The sequence below is a fragment of the Acomys minous genome (genome assembly GCF_964271855.1).
Source record: "Acomys minous genome assembly, chromosome: 1".
NCBI classification, from domain to species: Eukaryota; Metazoa; Chordata; class Mammalia; order Rodentia; family Muridae; genus Acomys; species Acomys minous.
In genome coordinates, this window is record NC_140483.1 from 65,864,267 (window position 1) to 65,886,491 (window position 22,225).

At 36.8% G+C, this 22,225-nt stretch overlaps 1 protein-coding gene across 3 annotated transcripts in view; it reads left to right on the forward strand.

The window, feature by feature from the left end:
- The window catches only part of DPP10 (dipeptidyl peptidase like 10), a 1,517,748-nt gene that overhangs the window by 1,406,868 nt on the left and 88,655 nt on the right, over positions 1 to 22,225 (forward strand). For all 3 annotated transcript variants that reach the window (XM_084793012.1, XM_084793011.1, XM_084793013.1), the window contains exons 8-9: positions 2,974 to 3,094; positions 14,601 to 14,755. In XM_084793012.1, the coding sequence (XP_084649138.1) occupies positions 2,974 to 3,094; positions 14,601 to 14,755 (276 nt within the window). The remainder of the gene's footprint in view (positions 1 to 2,973; positions 3,095 to 14,600; positions 14,756 to 22,225) is intronic.

A 22,225-nucleotide genomic window follows, 5' to 3' on the forward strand; every position in this document is an offset into this window, starting at 1 on the left:
TAGTAAGATATCTTTTAAATTTTCTTTATGAAGATGCTTAGTGCTAGGAACTTTCCTCTTAGCACTACTTTTGTTGTATACGATATTGTGCCTTCGTTTTCATTGAAAAGGTCCTTAACTTATATCTTTATCTCTTCCTTGACCCAGTGGATGATCAGTACAGAGTGGTTCAGTTTCTATCACTTTGTAGGGTTTATGCTGTTTTTATTGTTAAAATCCAATTTTAATTTGTGGTGGTTGGATAGGATACAGGGGATTATTTTAATTATCTTATATCTATTGCTACTTGATTAGTGGCTATGTGGCCAACTATGGAAAATATCCTGTGAAGTGATGAGAAGAGGTATATTCTTTTATGTTTGTGTGAAATGTTTTGTAGATATATGTTAGGTCCATTTGATTCATAATATTTGTTAGTTTCATTATTTTTCTGTTTATTTTTGTTTGGATTACCTGTCCACTAATGTGAGTGGAGTACTGATGTCTTTAACTATTAATGTGTGGGATCCAATATGTGATTTAAGCTTTAGTAATGTTAGTTTTACAATTGTGGGTACCCTAGAATTTGAGACATCTTCTTGCTTGATTTTTCCTTTGATAAGTATAAAGTGTCTTTCTCCACCATTTTTTCACTTAGCTTGGTTGGAAGTCTGTTTTGTTAGTTACCATAATCACTACACCTTCCATATTTGGTCCATTTGCTTGGAAAATCTTTTTCCTATTGCTTTACTCCGAGGTAATGTCTATCTTTGATACTAAAGTGTGTTTCTTATGTGCAGCTGAAGAATGGATCCCATTTTCACAATTCATTATGGTTTTCTGAGTTTTTTTATTGGGGAATTGAGTCCATTGACATTGAGAGATATTAATGACAAGTGACTGTTAATTCCTATTATTTTGTTGTTTTAGTGGTGGTGGTGGTTGTGTGTGTGTGTGTGTGTGTTTCTTTTGTTTTGATTTTTCAGGTGTGATATTATTTATTTATTGTGGTTTCATGAGTGAGGTTAACCTCCTTGGCTTGGAGCTTTACTTCTAGAACCTTCTATAAGGGCTGGATTTGTAAAGTGATACTGTTTAAACATGACTTTTTAAAAGAATATCTTCTTTATCTGTTGTGATTGAAAGTTTTGCTGAGTATAGTAACCGGGCTAGCATATCTGCTTTCTTAGAGTCTCCAAGACATCTGCTCAGGCCCTCTTAGTTCTTAAATTCTTCATTGAGAAAACTAATGGGCCTGCCTTTACACATTACTTAGCCTTTTCCTCTTGTACTTTCTAACACACTTACTTTGTTTTGTACACTTATTGTTTTGATTATCATGTGGCAGTTCAACTTTGTTTTCTGATCCAATCTGTTTGGTGTTCTATGAGCTTTTTTTTTACCTTTATAGACATCTCCTTCTTTAGGTTAGAAAATTTTTCTTCTATGATTATGTTAGAAACATTTTCCTGGGATATTGAACTGTGAATCTTCCACTTCTTTGATTTCTATTATTCTTAGGCTTGGTCTTTTTATAGTTTCCCAGATGCCCTGCATGTTTTATGCCAGGAACTTTTTAGACTTAACATTTACTTTGACAGTTGCATCAGTTTTGGTTTGTTTTTTCCTATAATATCTTCTATATCTAAGATTCTTTCTGCCATTTCTTGTATTTGTTGGTGATATTTGCATCCATGGTTCCTGTTCATTTACCACTTAACTAAGTTTTCCATCTCCAGGATTCCCTCGATTGGTTTTTCAGTTATTGTTACTATTTTCATTTTCAAGTCTTGAAAATGTCTGTGTTTTCCTGGCTTTGTTTAAGGGGTTTGTTTATTTCTCATTTAAGGGTTTCTAAGATCATGATAAGATTACATTTAACATAATTTTCTTGTGTTTTAGTTATGTTTACTATCCATAGCTGTCATTGGATACTGCCCTGTTTTTTTTTTTGTTGTTGTTGTTGTTGTTGTTGTTGTTTTCTTTCTCTTATGCTGGCCTCTAATTATCTTGATTTGGGGATAACATAATTTTAAGTGCTGATATGTTACATTATCTTTGTTGGGTGGATTTTTTGGATGTTTCCCTTTTGCCTCAATTTCTGTTTCCTCTTGTGTCTTCTGATGTGAGTAGCCTGTGGTTCTGGTAATCGGTAAATCTTCAGGCACCATAGTGTGTCTCAGCTGGGGTCTCAGTGTCCTGGGTTACCTCTGGCGTTTGGGGGTTCTGTGAACTGGAGTGGCCTCTGAGGCTCCATATAGAGGTATGGCCTCTGGAGTTTCAGGTACCTGGAGTCTTGGGCCAGGATATGCAGCCCAGGGGAGAGGATGATCTTGGAGATGGAGCTTCTCAGGGTGGACATAGCCTCCAGTAGAATGAGAGTCTTGTGCCAGGGTTGTGGGCCAGGATATGGAGCTAAAGAGAGGGGGTGATATTAGGGTTTAAGAGGGGTGTTGGTCAGGGTTTAAGAGTTATTATTGGGTAGTGGTCAGGTTCTTACCTGGAATTCCTAGTACCAGTGTGGCCTCCAGTACAGCAGACATCTTCTGCTGTGGTTGTGGGGTGGGATTCAACAAGCATAATTTTATAGAGGCAAACAGTTCATATTGAAGCTTTGCAAAGAGGCAGCTCTCTGTTACTAAAATTGTATCTAGTATTGGCTATCAGTCTCTTGAGTTTGTGAAATATCATTTCACAACTAAAATAATTTGGCAGTATGAGATAAACATTATTAGGTAGATGAAATATCATTGATGAACATGTGGATTTGAAAGTATAAATGCCATGTAACTTCCAAATATCTATTAAATAAAAAGGATATGGGTATTAATCATTCAATGCCATATGAATATAAACATAAAATAATATCAGTTTGAAAGCAGGTAGAAAATAAAACCATTAGCCATCCTGGGACCACTCCATAACCCAAACATTTAAGAAAGGTATAGTAACATGTTTGAATTTTTATTTCTTTTCCTATGTTTCTTAATCCAGATTTATATTTTTGAAAACAATATCTACTATCAACCTGATATCAAGAGCAGTTCTTTACGGCTGACATCTTCAGGAAAAGAAGGAATTGTTTTTAATGGGATTGCCGACTGGTTATATGAAGGTGAGTTGGAAAAGTCTAATTTCCAAAGGACAAATGGCATACTTGTGCCTAAAACATCCAAGAAAATCAGCACATTCTAGACTTGCATGGCTTTCCTGGTTCTTATTCACACTTCTTTTTCAAGACTGTCATGCTGCCTTATCGCATAGTCTCACGTGCTGCATGGATGTTCCTATTTTCACATATTCTACACATGTTTTGTAGTGAGTGTATATGTGTGGATGCCAGTGGATATATTTACACTGTGTTCAGTCTAGAACTATTTAGATGCTGATGGCAGTTAGTCAACAAAAATGGACAGGTATATCACTCTGGAGGTAGATGCTGGAATTTTTCCTGTCTCTTGAAAGAAGATACAAACTCATAGTTGTTAAGAATTACATGAATGAGATTGGAGTGATGACTTGGTGGTTAAGATAATGGACTGCTCTTCCCGAGGACCTGAGTCCACTTCCTAACACTATTATTAGGTGGTTCACAATTGTCTGTAACTACAGCTCCAGAGGCTTCAACTGTGGATATCTGCATTCACATGCACATCATTATCATCATCATCATCATCATCATCATCATCATCATCATCATCATTATTTGAGACAGGGTTTGTCTGTGTAGCCCTAGCTGTCCTAGAACTCACCTACCTCTTCCTCTGAATGTTTGGATTAAAGATGTGAGCCACCATTGCCTGTCTATGCTTATTAAAAATAAACACTAAGGAGCTAAAGAGATGATTCATCACTTAAGTGCAATTAATGCTTTTACAAGGGATCCGTGCTTAGATACTGGCCCACATGATGGATCAAAAATGGCTTTAACTCAAATTATAAGAGCTCTAATGTTATTTTCTGGATTCTGCACGTCCCTACATGCACATGCCACACATAAACTTATGCAAGCACACACGGTATACATAAAGATAAATAAGTAACATTTAGAAAATAGTAAAACTAAATTTTAAAAAAGCTAAACAAAAGCTATTTGATCTTAGTTCTTCTCATTAGGGGTTTTCTATCATGTTTTAATAATTATTACATAGAGACAAAATGGAGTCTAATTAATTATTTATTTTTGATACTGTTAAATTAAAATTTGATAATAGCTAATAGTATAACAGCAAATTACACAATGAAAACCTCTGTCCAGTTTTGATCATACCAAAAGAGTAATTATTTGCTAGTTGTTGCTAAGAATGAGAGATTAGGCCTATCTTAACACCAAGGCTTACAACTGTTCAACCCACTGTAGCGAACTATGTCAATACTTAAAGTGAGTCAGTAAACTTGGTAGAAAATTATAAAGCAAGAATAACTGAGAAAATCAATTTCATATCTCAACTTTGCAAATACAGATGCTCTACTCTGTATTTGATCATTTTCACTTAGAGAATTCTTTATTATTTTCTGTAATCACACTCATGTAGGTAAGACCTTAAATGTTGAATGCATTGTGTTACCTCTGTACAAATGGGAGATTCTTAACTTTTCTAGACCAATATTGCTGCTAACTCCTCTACATGGCTGCCTCAACATGAGACAAGAAAACACTATTTTCTGAAGATAATAAAGCATCCAAAGACACTAAATATTCCAATTATACATATATTACAAACAGTTTATATTTTCACATTTATATAAAGGGCCAGTAATAACTACATGTTATGCATTAATAGTTGTAACATGTTTTTTCAGTAATTTAAATTTTGCAGAAATGGATTATTTTCTTTATGAATAAAAGTAAATTTAAGGGAAAAAAATCTCAGTAAGCATCAAATTCAGTAACTGTTGTGGTACCTGAAACCACTTTTTATCATTTTTAAAAATTTATTTATTTGTGTGTGTGTGTGTGTGTGTGTGTGTGTGTGTGAGAGAGAGAGAGAGACAGAGACCGAGAGAGAGAGAGAGAGAGAGAGAGAGAGAGAGAGAGAGAGAGAGAGAGAGAGAATGCTACACCATGTATGTGGAAGTCAGTTGGAATTTGCCAGATACAATGATGTCCTTCTGCCACACGGGTGGAGTTCAGGGATGGAACTCAGGTCATCATAATTAGTGGCAAGCACTTTTACCTATGCAGCCGTATCACCAGTCCAGACACCAATGCTTAAATTTCCTTCTCAATGTTCATATGAGAAAAATCACTGTAGTGTAAGATAAGAGTATATCAAACAGCTGTGATAAAGCAGGTGCTTCTATGTATCACAAAGCTCTTACAGGATTCTCCGTATTCCAGGCAGTATGATACCATGCTGATACTTTTAGTTCTATAATAAAAGTAAGTTATTCAAACAGCAATCCATTTCATTCATGCATCTTCTCACTCAATGGTCATTACGGCTAGCTAGCTCTGTTCCAGAAGTCCAGTACTACCCTCATGTGCAAGTGAGCATGAGACCTTGAGGATCTTACATCCAGTAAAATATATTAATAGATTGAGCTGTTTTATCGAGCAGTAGTTTAGATGTGGACGTAAGTTAGTTGGAGTCTTTGTATTTGAGTGTTCATTCATGTCCATACACACATATACATACACACATGCATACACACACATACATGAACACACACTACATATATATATATATACCTGCATATATTTACATATATATAATATATATATATCATATATATATATATATATATATATATATATATATATATATATACACATATACTCCTATCATGTACATGGGACATCAGGGAAAACAATTTTATAGATAACACTATCCTGCGTAGTGAGAGCTGTTAAACAATACTGAGTATAGGCAATAGTTACAGCATGGAAAAGTAAAAACAAACATCAGAGAAATACAATTCAAGGAAAGTTCCCTGGTGAGAGTGATCAAAGCTGATTCTGAGTTTCCTATATTAAGGATAACTTAGTAGAGATACCCAGGAAGGCACTGACTGACAAAGCAGTGCCTGACTACTTCAAGTATTCTACACTGTAGCGACTAAGGGATACCTTTGCCAGGAGGAGCAGAGATACTCAGATAAGCCTCTTGTGTCCAAACATCCTCAATACTGTAGAGACTCTGAGCAATGAAGGAGCTGTGTCTAGCCCTTAAATCTTGGTGAGTGTTAGTTTGTAAATAAGAAAGTTGTGAGTCTTAGCTCACCTAAGCTATTTTCAAAGCATTTTCCAAGAAGGGAGGTCCCTACGTAGATGTTGAAAGATCAAGAAGTACTGGGCCTCAGAGATGGCTTAGCAGATAAGATGCTTGCCACACAAGAGTGGGAACCTGATCAACAATCCTCCAGCCCCTGTAAAGCTGGGTGTGGTAGCTTTAAAATCTATAATTGCAGTGGTCCTAGCAAAGGGGCAGAGACAAAAGAATTCGTGGAACTTGCTGAGTCAGTTAGTCCGTGGCACACAGGTACAGACAAATAAAGCCTTGTTTCCAACAAGGTCGAAGATGATGGTGGACAGGTGAATTCCATGGCTGTTCATTTACAGAAATGCATGGATGCACAGGTGCACCTCCATACATGCGTACATGAGCACAGATGCATGCACGCACACACACACACACACACACACACACACACACACACACACACACACACAATTGCACATGAAAATGAAAGTCTAACCACAAGAAGCAGTTTGCAAATAGACAGAAGGGTTGGAAAGGTGTTTGTGTCCTGGAAATTCAAATTTCCTTACAGTAATGATGTATACAAATAGGACAGGAAGAAAGCAGTAAGAACCAAGATAGGTGGACCTGTAACACTGAGCTAGGACTTTGATACTTTGTTACTTGTGTGGGAGAAATTGTGAGAAGCTGACCAAGTAGGAAGTGATAAGATTAGGTCTTCCACAGAGATTGGTCCTTTGGGTGGTGGTGTGAAATATGGATTGAATAGTTAAAGGGGTTTGTGAACAGCTATCTTCTAAGATATTTTCTGTGTCCATTCAGGAGATAGTGAGTCATACAACTGTGCATAACACAGTTAGTGGGAGGAAAGATTCTAAAAATCGATGAGGCAGTAGCAGGGATAGGTCTTACTGGCTAAGCAGCTGTGGTGCATGAGGAAAATCAAAGAAAGATTCTTTTACTTTGGGTCACTAATGAATAGTGGTAGGTGACACAGTGAGAGAGCAGGAACAAAGATCAGCAGTCTCGTGGAGCAGAAAGGTTGGTATGAGTGGAGACATTTCACAGCCTGTTGGCATGCTATGATGGGTGACACATTGCAATATTTTTAAGCCAACAAGGTAAAGACTAAGTGTCACTTGTGTAGATTTCTCTGTGTTGAATATGTATTGAAAGGACAGAGATATCAATTCTCTTTGAAAAGGTGCATGGATATTGTAGCCATCCCATATTGGTGAAATTTAAGGAGATGTATTCGGGAGTATTTACTTATTTATTTAGTGTGTGTGTGTGTGTGTGTGTGTGTGTGTGTGTGTGTGTGTGTGTAATAGGACAATTGGTGTTAGTTGTTTCTCTCCTTCTACCATATAAGTTCTGGAGATTGAACTTGGGTCATCAGTCTTGGTGGTAAATGCTTTTACTTGCAGAGACATCTCCCCAGCCCCATGATCTTTTTCTTTATATAATGACAAAACTCCATGGCTGGGGATGAAACTTTTCTGGCACAGTACTTGCCTACCAAGCACAAAATCCTTAGATCAGTTCCCAGCAACACATATATAGGACATGATGGTGTTTGTCGATAATCACTGCATCCTACAGGTAGAGAAAGAAAGATAAGTTGTTCAAGATCATCCTAGCTACAAAGTGAGTCCAAGGCCTTTTGGGATACATAAAATCCTGACACGTACAACAATGAAACCAAACATTATTTACAATTCATATATAAAATACAGATAAATAATGTAAGTATAAATGTATATATAAGTAACTGTAAATAAACTACAAACAAAAAAATTAAAATCCAATGTAGATATAAATAAGATGATATTGAATACAAATAATAGTATAAAATAAACAGTATAAATAAATTTACATAATGTAAATATATTATAAAAGTCCAAATAATAAACAAATGAATGAATAACACAAATCTGAATTGAGCATGGGTAGTGCAGTGGACTCCGAGGAGATCACAGACTACTGCTGGATGACACTGTAGATCAGAGCGATTGGAGAAGAGAATCTGCACACTGGCAGTCTTTTCCATTCAGGTTAAACTTTGTCTTTCTCCTGCTCCATCAGACTTCATTGGGGTTTACTTTATCCAAAGGCTCTGAATGCTACTGCCCATGAGTTGTGTAGTTTTCACTCCATTTCCAGCAGGAATGCTATCAAAATAGCCATTTGAAAGAATTAGCAGGAGAGATTAGGTAATCATTGATTTTCCCAAACTGTGTTTCCCATTGTTGCCTTGTTTCCCCAATGTACCAGCAGTTCCTACACCCCAAATTCTCCTTTCTCTTCAATGTACCAACTGGGAGCCAGGAAACAGCTCTGCACAAAGTATGAACTTTGAGAATGTGTGCCCCAGAGAAGAAAAGACTTACCTGTTTGAGCCTCACAAAAGGAATTCTGATCTAAATTGTCATGTCATGTCAGGGAGACTCAGGAAGAAGCATGTCACATTTTCACTTTTCTAAAATTGAACATTGACTTGTCTAAAGACTGTGTGGGGGTGGGAATAAACATGACTCACAATAAAGACAATAAAACGTTTTAAGCCAGATGGCATGGTGTACTTCTGTACTAGGAAGACAGAGGCAGCAGAATCAAAACTAAATCAGTCTCTGTTGTAGAGTGAGTTCCAGCCCACAGAGTAACACCCTGTCTCAAAAGAAAAGCAATGTGTTGTTATGACGAATTTTAAGGAAGGGACATCTTTTTTTTTTTTTTTACTACTAGGTCAATTTATAGGCACAGTATTACTGTCACCCAGACACTAAGTGAAGTCCTCATACCTTTTGCAAAGAGTCAATTTTACTCTTTTTGCCTCTAGTTTTAGAATCATTCAAGTCATAAGGAAAATACGAAGAGATAGTTTGAAGAGTAAGTAAAATTCAGTGAAATATCCAAAACATTAAATGTAAGATAATTTTAAATATTGCATTTATTGGAAGTAAACCTAATGTTTCCCATACACATCTCTAGATTTAATATGGGAATATGACTAAATACATTATATCCATGTTTGTTTTAAAAATTAAATGGAAAACTTAAGAAGAATGTACATAATATCTGTAACTATATATAAATAAAATCCTAAGTATTTGATTTATTAGAGAAAATTTTCTGGTACTTTAAAATAGTTTGAGGGCAGTGCAGATCTGGAGACATGACTCAGTGATAAAGAGTGCTTGCTGTCCTTCCAGATGACCTAAGTTTGCTTCCCAGCACTCAAATCAAATAGCTCCCAATTGCTTGTAATTCCAGCTCCACTGGATCTCATGTCCTCTTCATGTCTATGTTGGTACTCCACTCATGTTACATACACACACACACACACACACACACACACACACACACACACACTTTAAAATAAAGAAGACACTTAGGTATATAGAATAAAAGTGTTAATTATGCCTAAATTATTTATCATGTATTTTAAGAGATCATTCTTTGAAATTCAATTCACAGCTATAGAATGCATTTATCTTTCAAATGTGGCCATAATCCTACAAAGGTCAACAATGCTGTCTGTGTTTGAAATGTTTACAATGAAGTGACCTGATAACAATGAACAGCTATTACTTAAGAAACATTTCTAAATTAGGCATGGTGCAACACATCTTTAATCTCAGCACTCAGGAGGCACAGGCAAGCAGATTGCTGTGAGTTCAAGGCCAACCTGGTATACAAAGTTCAGGATAGCCAAAGCTACACAGAGAAACCCTGTTTTGAAAAACAGAAGAAGAAAAAGAGGAAGAGGAAAAGCAAGAGCAAGAGGAAGAAGAGGAGGAAGATGAGGAGGAGGAGGAAGAATCCCTTCTACTCATGGTAGTCAAAAGTATGAGTAAAAGTCAAGTCAGCTTATTAAACAAATTTACAAGCAGACCTCAGCTTTAGGGCATGGAGGAGTTTAAGGTATTCCAGTAGATGAAATAATGGTGTTTACTTTAGTCTGAAAGAACAGAAAGAGGAAGAAAGGAAGAAAATGTTTTTGTATGAGTAATATTCTTTTTAAACATTGTTGTATCTGTTTCATTAAATGAGAACAATATAATACATTTGTTTTTGCTACAATTTTATGTGCTCTTATCAAGGCATGCCTCATCAGTTTATCAAATATGGAGCATTTGCTGAAATCCAGAGAAAGTAGAAATAGAAAATATGACCAAGTAAACATGTAGAGACAGAGGCACTGGAGACAGAGAGAAACAGGGATGCAAACAATGTGGGTTCTCACTGGATTCTGAAGCAGCTTATAGATTCGCTGATATCCCACTGGAGACCATCAGGCTTACATCAAAATAAGAAGGCAGAATATGGTGCTGAAAGAAGGAAGCAGGAAGGCTGTAAAGACCAACCGTTACCACAGGAATATTGACAATAATATGAAGAAAATAAGTAAGACAGACCAACAACAGAAATTGCAGTGACATCTTCAGGAAATCCTGCCTGTCTAAATTGATTACAACCAGCTTGCCTTTCAGAAGCACCTGTTAATCTGAATGCAATGATTGTATCTTAGTCAGATTTTGGGAAATACATTATGTTTTGGGCTGTGTGTCCTTAAGTGTATGTGATAAAACAAAACACAAAAAACTATATGTGGTACAAATTCCATCTGCTCTACAGTGAAATTCTCTAAATCAGAGGGGAAAATTAGAAAAGCCAATACTAGGCTCAACTTCCTTAATAATTATACTTTACTATTAACTTATTAAATGAGTGTACCTCCCTTATAACACAACTAACTTAAACCAGAGGAAAAGAAAATTAAAGAAAGCAAGAATGAAACATTCTGGTTATCAGTTCCTAAGAAAGATTCTCCTGGCATAGTCAGCAGGATTTCAGCAGACCAGCAAGTCAGTGAAAATTGCTGCTGGAACCTGGAACAGCAGCGAGAACCCGGAGCAGCAGCTGAAGCCTGGAGCCCTGAAGACTTCGCTGGAGCAGGTTCTTTCTAGGAGCATCTCAAAGTGGAGTGATGAACAGCCAAACAATATCAAGATCTCAAAAGCCCCCCTCCTGTTTTGGGCGTGTGTGTTTGTGTGTGTGTGTGTGTGTGTGTGTGTGTGTGTGTGTATGTATGTATGTATGTATATATATATACATATATATCTTCCCAGAGTCTGTTCAAGGATTTTTTTTCAGCTGGCAACAATCAAGCTCCCCATTCCCCATCCCACACTTGGGATCATAACAAAAACAGATTTATCTCCTCTTCAACACTACACTAAATTAGAACATTATTATTTGTTTTAAAAATGTTTATAAATAGTATGATATACTTAGCATAGGAAGCTACAGTTCTTGAATATATGTCCTGTTAGTTACAATTAAATAAATGGTGTCTATTTCATAATGACTATTGAAGGCATAATATTAAAGTTGCTTTCAGTTATTCTTTTCATATAGTGGATATTGGGCATTCCTTTCCATCCACCTTGATTGAGACAGGGTCTCTTGCTGTTCACTATTTCTGCATATTCCAGGAAAAACGAAGCACAAGAGTCCAGGTACTTTCTTCTTTCCTCCTCTCATCTCCCTATAAGAGATGCAGAATCACCAATATCGAGACAAATGTGTCTGGCCTTTTAGTTCGTTTCTGGTGATGTAAACTCAAGTCCTCAAAGTCGCATCAAAAGCACTTTATTTCCTGAGCTGCTAAGCTTTTTGTTGTTGTTCTTCGTTTTTGTGTGCTTCATGTATAAACACTATGGGAAAAGGATGCATTTGCTAATAACCTGTTTTTTAATATACTAACAACATACTGAATTTAGGGAAGGTAAGCTATATCATCAAATCAAGCAAAATGACTATGCTTCCTGTTAGGTTTCTGGTTCTCTTCTATTTTGTTTTTCCATTACTGTGAGCTCAGAGTGATTATGGCTTCTAATTCAGAGGAATGGACCTGTGCATATGTTTCAATTGGAGTCATTATTCCTGCAGGCAGTAAACCGCCTAAGCTCACCATCGTCAGAATTAGAAGAACAGGCACCATGCTATTCCATGGGTTCCTGGTATCACAGTGACAGGACATTGCCATTTCCACCTCTCATTTATCTGGCTTTTGATGCTGTTAAATAAAGAAACTGTAATATTTCTATAGCACAAAGGAGCTTATGCACTCACCATTCCAGAAACACTAAGCATATAGTTGATAGGACCATCATATTTGTGCAGCGAGGGACCATGTGGCCTTTCTCTTGCCATACGTTCTTACCTGCCTTGAGCCACTGTAGCTAGGGTGTTGTGACAGTGACAGATGTCTTGGTGAGATTTCATATAATTGTATCCACATGCCTATAGACAGGAAATGCACTCTACTCCCGTGCATGTGCTTCTATGTGACATAGATGCTGCTCCAATAAATGGGAATGGCTCCTATGCAGTTAGTCTGCTACCAAATGGCTGGCTAATCTATAGGGTAGTAATCACTACCCTTGTGCATAGTGGGAGCTGAAAGCTAACTAACGCACTAAAGGCTATATAGTCTATGTGATTGTTAATAGGCACTTTGATTATGGGTGGGTTCTATTGACATTATGTTATATTAGCGTCCTCATAAATGTATTTTAATATATTTAGTCCTTCTGATAAGTTTTTCCTAAATATCTCTGCCTCTAAATTTCAAGTTTTTTTTTCATGTCTGGTCAAGTAGACATTTATTAGTTACTACCTGCAGGTCAGAAAGATGGATATGTTTCATTCAGAATTCTTGCATGTGGGAAGATCTGTTTATTATTCTCTTTCAGTGCCTTTCCTGAGTCAGAATACAATGTAGCGCTGAGGCAGTTTAGGTTTGTTCATGTGCACCATGTTCAGTGTCAACTCTGTATCCATTCCTAAAATGTTTGGAAACACAACTTGGGCCACCAATGTGAAAGGAAGGACTGAGGCAAATCAGAGACTCCAGTACTGTAAGCAGCCACATGTGCTCTTCAGGGTTAGCCCATCACATATATAGACCTCGATTTTATATTGTAGTGTTGCTGTATACATTCAGTGGGCCAGACAGTAAGCAGTTCATAATGGGAAGTTTGGGTTGCATTATCATTTGATAATCCATTGTCAAGGATGGTTTACTATTCAAGCATTACTGAGCTCTCTTGGATTCTGGCTCTCTTTTCGCAACTGCACAAGAAAAGGACTATTTCAATGGTGCTATGGAACCTTTTATTCTGCATGTGTTTTCAAATACTGAGCTTCTCTTTTCTTTTCCTGTGATATTTCTCTATGCTTTTTTTTTAGAAGAATCATGTCTACCATGTTTTACAATCTTTATTACCACTGTTATTTTTGGTCCACAGTCAGGTGACAAAGTATTTGTTCTTCCAACACATTTTCCCAGTACCTACATGACATTTCAGGTCACTACTAATGACTCACAACTACAGCTATTTCACCATACTTTATTCACTTCGTAGGGAAAAAAATAATTATTACAATATGCCTACACACACACCACAAGCAAAACACCACCTATTCACAAATATCCAATTCTGAAGGTATATTTTCTTAATATGTTTTCTAGTATTAATCCTCATTCCAGAGTCCTCAAAGGAAAGACTTGACTTATTTGGGAAAATTAGTTGAAGTTGTTTCATTTCTAAAGAGACTATTTACAGAGATAAAGACATAGTAAACCATGGAGGAACCTGCTATAATCTAGACTAAAAGCAGCCAAGTTATCATTGTCACTATTAGCACAGAAATGAACTGTTTCCAGACACAGAGTCATGTAGCATGGACTCATGGACCACAATAGTAACATTATTTAAAGTTCACAAATGGCCTGAAGTTGCATTGCAGGATGAAGCTATGAAAATAAGTAGCCTGGATTTGTTCATTTCTTTATAATTGTCCATGTAAATGCTGTAATGGCCTCACACCATAAGAGACAGAGGACATAATATGGAGACTTTTGATGTGGTTCCTACAAATTAAATTCCTGATTCATAAGTGTATAGCAGATACTATGTTATATAAAATTCTTTCTATATATTTTATTCTTATTCCTTGGAAGTAATAAGAATGTGGTAATTGTATTCAGCCTCTAACTTGTCTGATAAGAGAATGGAAAAAATAGTTGCTTGCAAATATGCATTAGTGACATCATGAGTGCTCATGGCTTTAGCTGTATCCTACTCTTCACACATTGCCCTTATTGTTTTCTCTCAATTGATGCTTTCATGTGTTGAGTCCATTGATGCTACATTCTATTCCTCTCTTTCTCCCTTTCCTGGAATTGACATAGCAATTTGAACATACAGACTTCTCAGAGAAGTGAATAAAATCTGGCATGCTATCTAGATAATATTCATGCGCAATGAGGATTTCAAGGACAGATGTTTGTGGGTCACTGAGCCCACATCTCTACAGTCGATCTCAAATAACACTCATTTATTCTAGAGGAACTTCTGCATTCTCACATCGCCCACTGGTGGTCACCTGATGGGGAGAGACTTGCCTTCCTGATGATAAATGACTCCTTGGTGCCTAATATGGTTATACCTCGGCTTACTGGAGCACTGTACCCCAAAGCAAAGCAGTACCCATACCCCAAGGTAAGCATTGTGAAAGAGCTATTTGTTCCTTCTCTCTGCATCAATGACTTGATGGACAACATGCTTGAATCAAGAAAAAAAAAAGTGCCTCTGAAAGAAAAGTTTCCTATCTGCAGACAAAGCCATCAATTCTAAGCTTGTCAGTTGAAGTCAAGAAAGACTCTTGAAAGAAAAGGAACAAGTGGAGCTGGAACTATTGCTCAAAAAACAAAGCACTCGCTGTGCACGCAGGATGATTTAAATTTGATCCTCTAGAACCTATGTTAAAAAGCCCTGCCTGGGAGTGCTGAAAAGATGGGTAAAGGTGGAAACCCTGGGCCTCACTGTCCAGACAGACTAAACACCATGGTGAGCCCAGGCCAATGAGAAACACTATTGCAGAAAAATAACAAAACAAAAACAAAGTGAATAGGACCATAGGGATATCCTTCGGCCTCCATACAAGTGGATACACATGCTCATATCCTGCATACATCTGCATACACACACACACATGCACACACACATACACACATACACACACAAACACACAGAGACAAAGAGAGAGGGGGGAGAGAGACAAAAAGAAAGAAAGAAAAAGAAAGAAAGAAAGAAAGAAAGAAAGAAGAAAGAAAGAAAGAAAGAAAGAAGTTGTACAGATGATTAAAGGAATGAGATGTATTTCTCACATTTTTCTACTTCTTCCCTTTTAATGCTCATGCTTGTTTTATTTCTTGTTACATACTGAATTTAAAAGAGAATGAAAAGAGATAAAAGACAGACCTGAGGTGAGGACAAAGTCTTCTCCAGATTACATCACTGGAATTGTGAATAGATTTTGTAAGATGAAGAAATGCCAGTTAGGAGTTCTTAGTGTAAAAAAAAATAGTTTCTTTCAGATGACTTCTTAGAGCAGTTAATGTACTATAAGTTAATATGTATTTTAATTCTCTCATAAAAATTGACTGAGCATAAAGAATCTCCCGTCAAGAATAGATGAATCATAAAGGGCCCCAGTGAAGACTAGAATAAGCATAAAGAATGTATTAGTAACTGTATTAATAGCAGCAATATTTTGGCAGAACCTGAAATGGAATGTGGTTGATGAAATGCTGCTGCTGAGTCCTATCGAGGGATAGATAAGATAGATGAAAAATGTTTTATAGGGCAAAAGAGCATGGAAATATTTCATAGACAGCAAAATTATTTTCAAGTGTTGAATAAGACCCCCAGGACAAGGACATAAATACATTTGAAAGCACTTGGATTTCTGTTGCTAGCCCTCCTTAATGCCTCAAGTTTTACATGGTGGTTGTGGTAGTGGTGGTGGTGCTGATGGTGGTGATGGTAGTGGTAGTGGAGACAGTGATGGTATTGGTGGTGGTGGTGGTGGTGAAGGTGATGGTGGTGATGGTAATAGTGATGATATCGGTGGTAGTAGTGGTGGTGGTGGTGATGGTGATAGTGATGGTATTGGTGGTGGTGGTGGTATGTGTGAGCTCAGAAGTAGCATGTCACACATCCTCTTCAATTACTGTGAACCTTAGTTTTAGAGGCAGAGTATCTCACTGAAGCTAATGCTCACCAATTTAGCTGGGCTGGATAGCAAGAGGACTCCAGCAATGCTGTTGTCTCAGCTTTCTCAGATAACCCTAGATACTCACGGTTATGACCAAGTTTTCTTTTAATGTGTGGTTCAGACTTAGAGCCCCAAGTTTGCATTTTAGACATTTTTTCTGACTTAACCATCTTAGGCCCCTCAGATTCCCTTAAAAAAGAAATTATAATGATGCTTATTTCATCTTTGAGAATTTCATAGATGTATGCAACATATCTTGATCATGTCTACCCTCTACCCCTGACTACAAGTTCTAATATTTTTCCCCATACAACCTTGTATCCTCTTCATTTTTATAACCCACTGAATTTAATTAGCGGTTTCTATATGTTCATGGGTATGAGGAATCCACTGGAGGCTGGAGAGCCTATAACCACAGTACTGAAAACAAGAAGCTCTACTTTATCAATAGCCATCAACTGATAACAGTCCCTCTACCAGGGGTGAGATTGGAAGTCCTGCCCAATCCATGATGTGGTGTTGATTGCCTTGGTCTTATGGAGTAAAGCTCCATTTTAAACACCTATTTCCCAATATAAGGTGCTTGTGATGAGCCTTTTTATGCACTGACCATACAAAGAGATCTTCTAAAGGTCTTCATTGTACATTTTAGCTCTAAATTAGGAAAGCCAAGAAACTGTTCTTATGTTCTGTGCTGGGAAGTGGTTGCCACAGCATACTTTGGAAGGGCAGAGAACTCCCTATAGGAAGAGTTTTTTGGGGTTTTTTTTCTTTTTAACATGTGGGTCATAGGAATCACAAGGGGTGACAAGACTCTTTACCCACCAAAATGCTTCCCTGACACAAGAAGTTGGTTTTGAGCCTCTGACTTAGAGAAAGGTGCTTTATTTTTCTCATGTACAAATATCTTTGCTATCTTGAACTTGGTCACCATATTGTCTATGTACAATACCCAGCCCCCCCAAAAAAATCACTCTTATTAGGCCCAGTCTGCTGTGGAAACACAGCAAAGTTGGCATGAATTGGAAGCAACTTTTCCTAAACACCACATTCAGTCATTCTAGAGAGAAAGCAAGGCAAGGTTCAAGTGCAGAGAATGTTGGAGAACATTCATATTACTGCAGGAACAGATTGTCTGCATATCCTGATTACCACCTCTTATTCTTTGGAGACAGTTTATAAAACATCAAGCCAGTGCTCTTCAGAAAATGGCCTTCTGTAACTAAAAAAAAAAAAAAAGAAAAAAAACTATTGACTCCTCTTCACATGACATTTTCATCATGCTCAAGAAAAAAAAAAAGATGTTTTTGTGGGTAATGGGTTGAGCTGTAAACTGCATACCAGCCTTTTGTACACCTTAGATAAACTGAGCATTCTTCTCCAACATATTAATTCTCTCTTTTCTTTTTTTAATTCTTTCTTTTCTTAATTTAATAATGGTGATGAAATTTAGTGATTATAGAAAAGGTGGATAACTAGTAGTATAAAAGGCATGTGGAGCTGTTCAGCGCACAAAAGAATAATATCAGTCCCATGGAAGAGATAACACAGTGATTCATTTCTCAAGAGTGGAAATTGCAATTGATTTTCATTTTTAAAAGAATGTGCTTAGCTATGTCTTCAAATTACCCTCTTAGCTATAGACAGTCTCAGGCCTACCATATAAGAAAACCAAGACATGTAAATGGACAAATATAAATATTTGAGAAATATAAAAATTAAATGTGTCACCAGGGACTCAGATACAGAATAATTATAGATAGCTTGGCATTTAATAATTTGTTATTTCCTTAGTCATGAATATACATGTAGTGTCTATTAATTGAATGTGCCATGGGTGTTAGTAAAAAAATTGTTTTGTTTTGAGGGAGGCTACCATTTTCCCCTCATTTAATCTTTATTGTAATAACTTATTTTTTAAAAAATAGATAAGCGTAGCTCCTAAAAGGGTTAGTGTTTTTTAAAGGATAGCTATGAACTAGTCAGATGGTTCAGCAGATAAGAACATTTTTTGCTCTTCCAGAGGATGTGGGTTCTGTTCCTGGCACCCATGTTGTGTAGCTTATAATTTCCTTTAACTCCAGCTCAAGAGAATCTGATGTCATCTTCTGAACTCTGCAGATACCCACATGCACGTGTAGAGACACACATAGACACAAACCTATCCGCATAGTTTAAAAAAAATACATATTTTGCTAAGTCGCATCTATTTTAGGACTGGAAGGTAACTTAAGTAAAGCTCCTAGAGATCTATTTTTATTTTCATAGAAGCTCAGAACACCTAAACACCTGCCTGTCAATCATGGATACTGATGGGTCTATTTGCTCCACTTACAGATAGAAACTCAGCTATATATAGACAGCAGAGAGTGTCTCTACATCAACACAGGAGCACAGTGTGGTGAACGTACTGAGTGGGCACTGACTGTCAGTGAAAGTGTTTAAAAGGAAACTTAAAAGGAGCTGTGGAGATAGCTCACCATTTGCTTCCCATGCATCAGGACCTGACTTTGAGAATCACTGGATTATCCAGGAAAAAATATGCAAGCCCAGTGTTTCGAGCTTGTGATCACAGCATTGGAGAGGCAGGGATAGATCAATGCCTTACACTCACTGGCCAGGCAGCCTACCCTTCTTGGAGAGTTCAGACAATGAATGATTGACTCTTTGTTTCTAAGTATGTGAACTGTGACATGGAGGGAGGTAAGTATCTCATCATTTACATACATAAATATATGCCCTCCATGCTACATCCATGCCCGCAAACCCACGTACATTAAAAAACAGAACAACAACAGCAAAACAGACAAAGCTAAGGGAGGGAACCTTTCTCTGGGTATGGCTTTTTATTTGAGAGAATGACCCATGTATTTAAGACACCAGTTTCAAAAAAGAAAGTCAAGGTTAGGGTCCGAACATCACCTGAAATTTCAGTATCTATTTGAGTGTGTCATTTACTTTTCAAACACTCTTTTTCTACCCTAGTTATAAATGATTGTTAGCTTCCCCATAACAAATGGAGGTTAAATTTGCTTGCATACAACAAACTTTCGGAAAGTGACACTTTAGAAATTGAGATAATGCTGAGTTCATATTAAATTGCTGTTTAAATTAAGCTAGATTTAAAAACCGGTGCAGCAAAAACTCAGCATGATCAGATTTACTGATGAAACACTTACACCAAACAAATATATTTGGATTTTATTTAATTCAGCACGATTTGGTGCTCATAAAGTACCCTATCATTAGCAACTCAGCACAAAGGAGATGCAGAGTTCTCTCTCTGTAACCTCAGGTTAATCTTCTTAATTAAAACATTATCTCGTTTAATGACAATTTAGTTGCCAGTAAAACAAGGTTAATTATTATTGAGGCTTGCATTTCAGAAGCATGGAGGAAGGGATTCTGTGGATTTGCTGTCTTTGTGGCAAATGGGACTATTGAAAGCGAAGAGATGAGCTCTCTAATTTGCACACTCTCTCAATGAGTCCAATATTAAAAGGTGAAAATGAACTCACTGGATTTGCCTAATTCCAAACTCCATGGAAAAGTAAAATTGTAACTGAGGTTATGAAATGCTGAATAGCCAAATTTGGGAGGCAGCCTGATGCTTTGCTGAGGTGCCTTGATATAAAAATGGCCTCCTGTGTACAGTTTTTATTTTTTATTTTTTGCATTTGAATTTTTGTTGAATTGCTTTTCTATTTATTTCGTTTTTATTAATTAATTTAGTCAGATTACAACTCAACTGTTATCCCATCACTTGTATCCTCCCTTTCTTCTCTCCCTCCCACACCCACCCTATTCCCCTCCTTTAGGTCCATGACTGAGGGGGATCTTCTCCTCCACTTTATGGTCACAGGCTATCAAGTCTCATCTTGGTAGCCTGCTGTGTATAGTTTTTAATTTGCATTCCCATGGAAGGTGATTCGGAGATCCTTCATCCTGCACAGGTGCAAATTTACAGTTTCAGTTGCAGAGTCCCTTAAAGAAATGATCAGCATCTATATGTCTTTGGCAAGTAAATCATAAACTATTGATAAGAGTTCTGGGGAAAATCCAATCCAACTTAATGCCTTATGTTTCTAGTTAGTGTATTAAATTATAAAAATATAAGCATAAATTTTTAACTGGGTAAGAATTATATCATAAAGCCATCAGTTGTTCTAGTCTATAGCTGTTTCCTCTTTTAGATAGTTTCGTCATCTCTTTGTTACTTATTATAACAAAACTATGACATTTTATTCACAGAAAGAAAATATTTCTCTCACAAACTATGCTTTCTGACATGTTCTCAGGTACATATCTGTCTCAGTTTTGAAAATCAAGTAAATTCTGTGTTACAATTTTAATCATATACTTATGGAACATTATATCAGAGACATTGTTGAACACAGATTTGTTGACTCAAAGATGTAGATAATCCACATCTCAAAACATGCTCCAGCCACCTGCACTGTTCATGTCAACCTTGTGCTATAGGTAAACTTCAGGCCCTCTGCACCACGTCTCATGAAAACTATCTTCTGACACCTAGTCAGGTGTGCTTAGTTAGAAAGATGAGAGGCAGATTTATGGATAGATGATGGATGATAGACAGATGAGAGATGATAGATAGATAGATAGATAGATACATACATACATACATACATACATACATACATACATGATAGGTATGTAGGTAGATAGATGATAGATACATACATACATACATACATACATACATACATACATACATACATACATAGATGATAGATAGTAGATAGATAATAGATGATAGATGGGTAGATAGATGATACATGCATACATAGATTCATAGATGGATAGATAGATAGATAGATAGATAGATAATAGATGATAGATAGGTAAATAGATGATACATGCATACATACATAGGTTCATAGATAGATAGAGTAGATAGTAGATAGTAGTTCACAGAGAAATGAAGCACCATATATGCTGGATATATGCTGGATAGAGATAGGTGATAGAAAAGACTCTAGAACACAACTGATAGCTTCATAACAGAAGATAGATGACAGAGAAATGACGATAGTGTGATAAATAGTTTTGTGGAAACATGACATAAGCTAGAGTCATCTGAGAAGAGGGACCCACATAAGACTGGACTGTAGGCAAGCCTGTAGTGCGTTTTCCTAATTAGGGATTGATAGAGGAGGTCCTAACCATGTGTAGGTAATACGATTCCAGGGCAGGTGGGCACCCCAAGCAAGGAAATAAGCAGCACCCCTCTGTATCCTCTACATCAGCTCCTGCCTCCTGGTTCCTGCCCTGCGTGAATTCCTGTCTTCGGTGCTTTCAATCAGGAACTGTTTTTTCACTCATAGTTTCTTATAAAACATTTTCTCCTCAAGTTGTTTTTGGTCCTACTATTTCATCGCAGCAGTGGTAACGCTAACACAGATAGACTATGTGTGATAGATAGAGACTAGATAGATGGAAAATAGACGTCAGAAGATAAGTGAGAGGTATTATATAATGGGACTGAGAGGTTATAGATAGAAGATTAAATAGATGATAAATAGGTAGATAGAACATAAATGACGGATTGACAAGAGATGATAGAGATACAGATGATATCTACCATATATATAAGCCAGATGACTGGTAATTGACATATAAATAATAAATGAGTGCTAGAGATAAAAGATCAAAAAATGGGTAATGATGAATAGATATAATTGATAAGTGATGTTAGACAATAAATGACAAATAGGTGATGACTATATGATATATGATAAAGATGACACATGATATAGTAGGTAATAGGTGGCGAATAGATACATATATGGAACCGTGCTTTATCAAACTGTTCCCTGATCGCTTGAAACTAGTTAAAACACAGATATGGAGTTCCACACCTGGAGATTCTGATTCTAGGTCTGTGACCT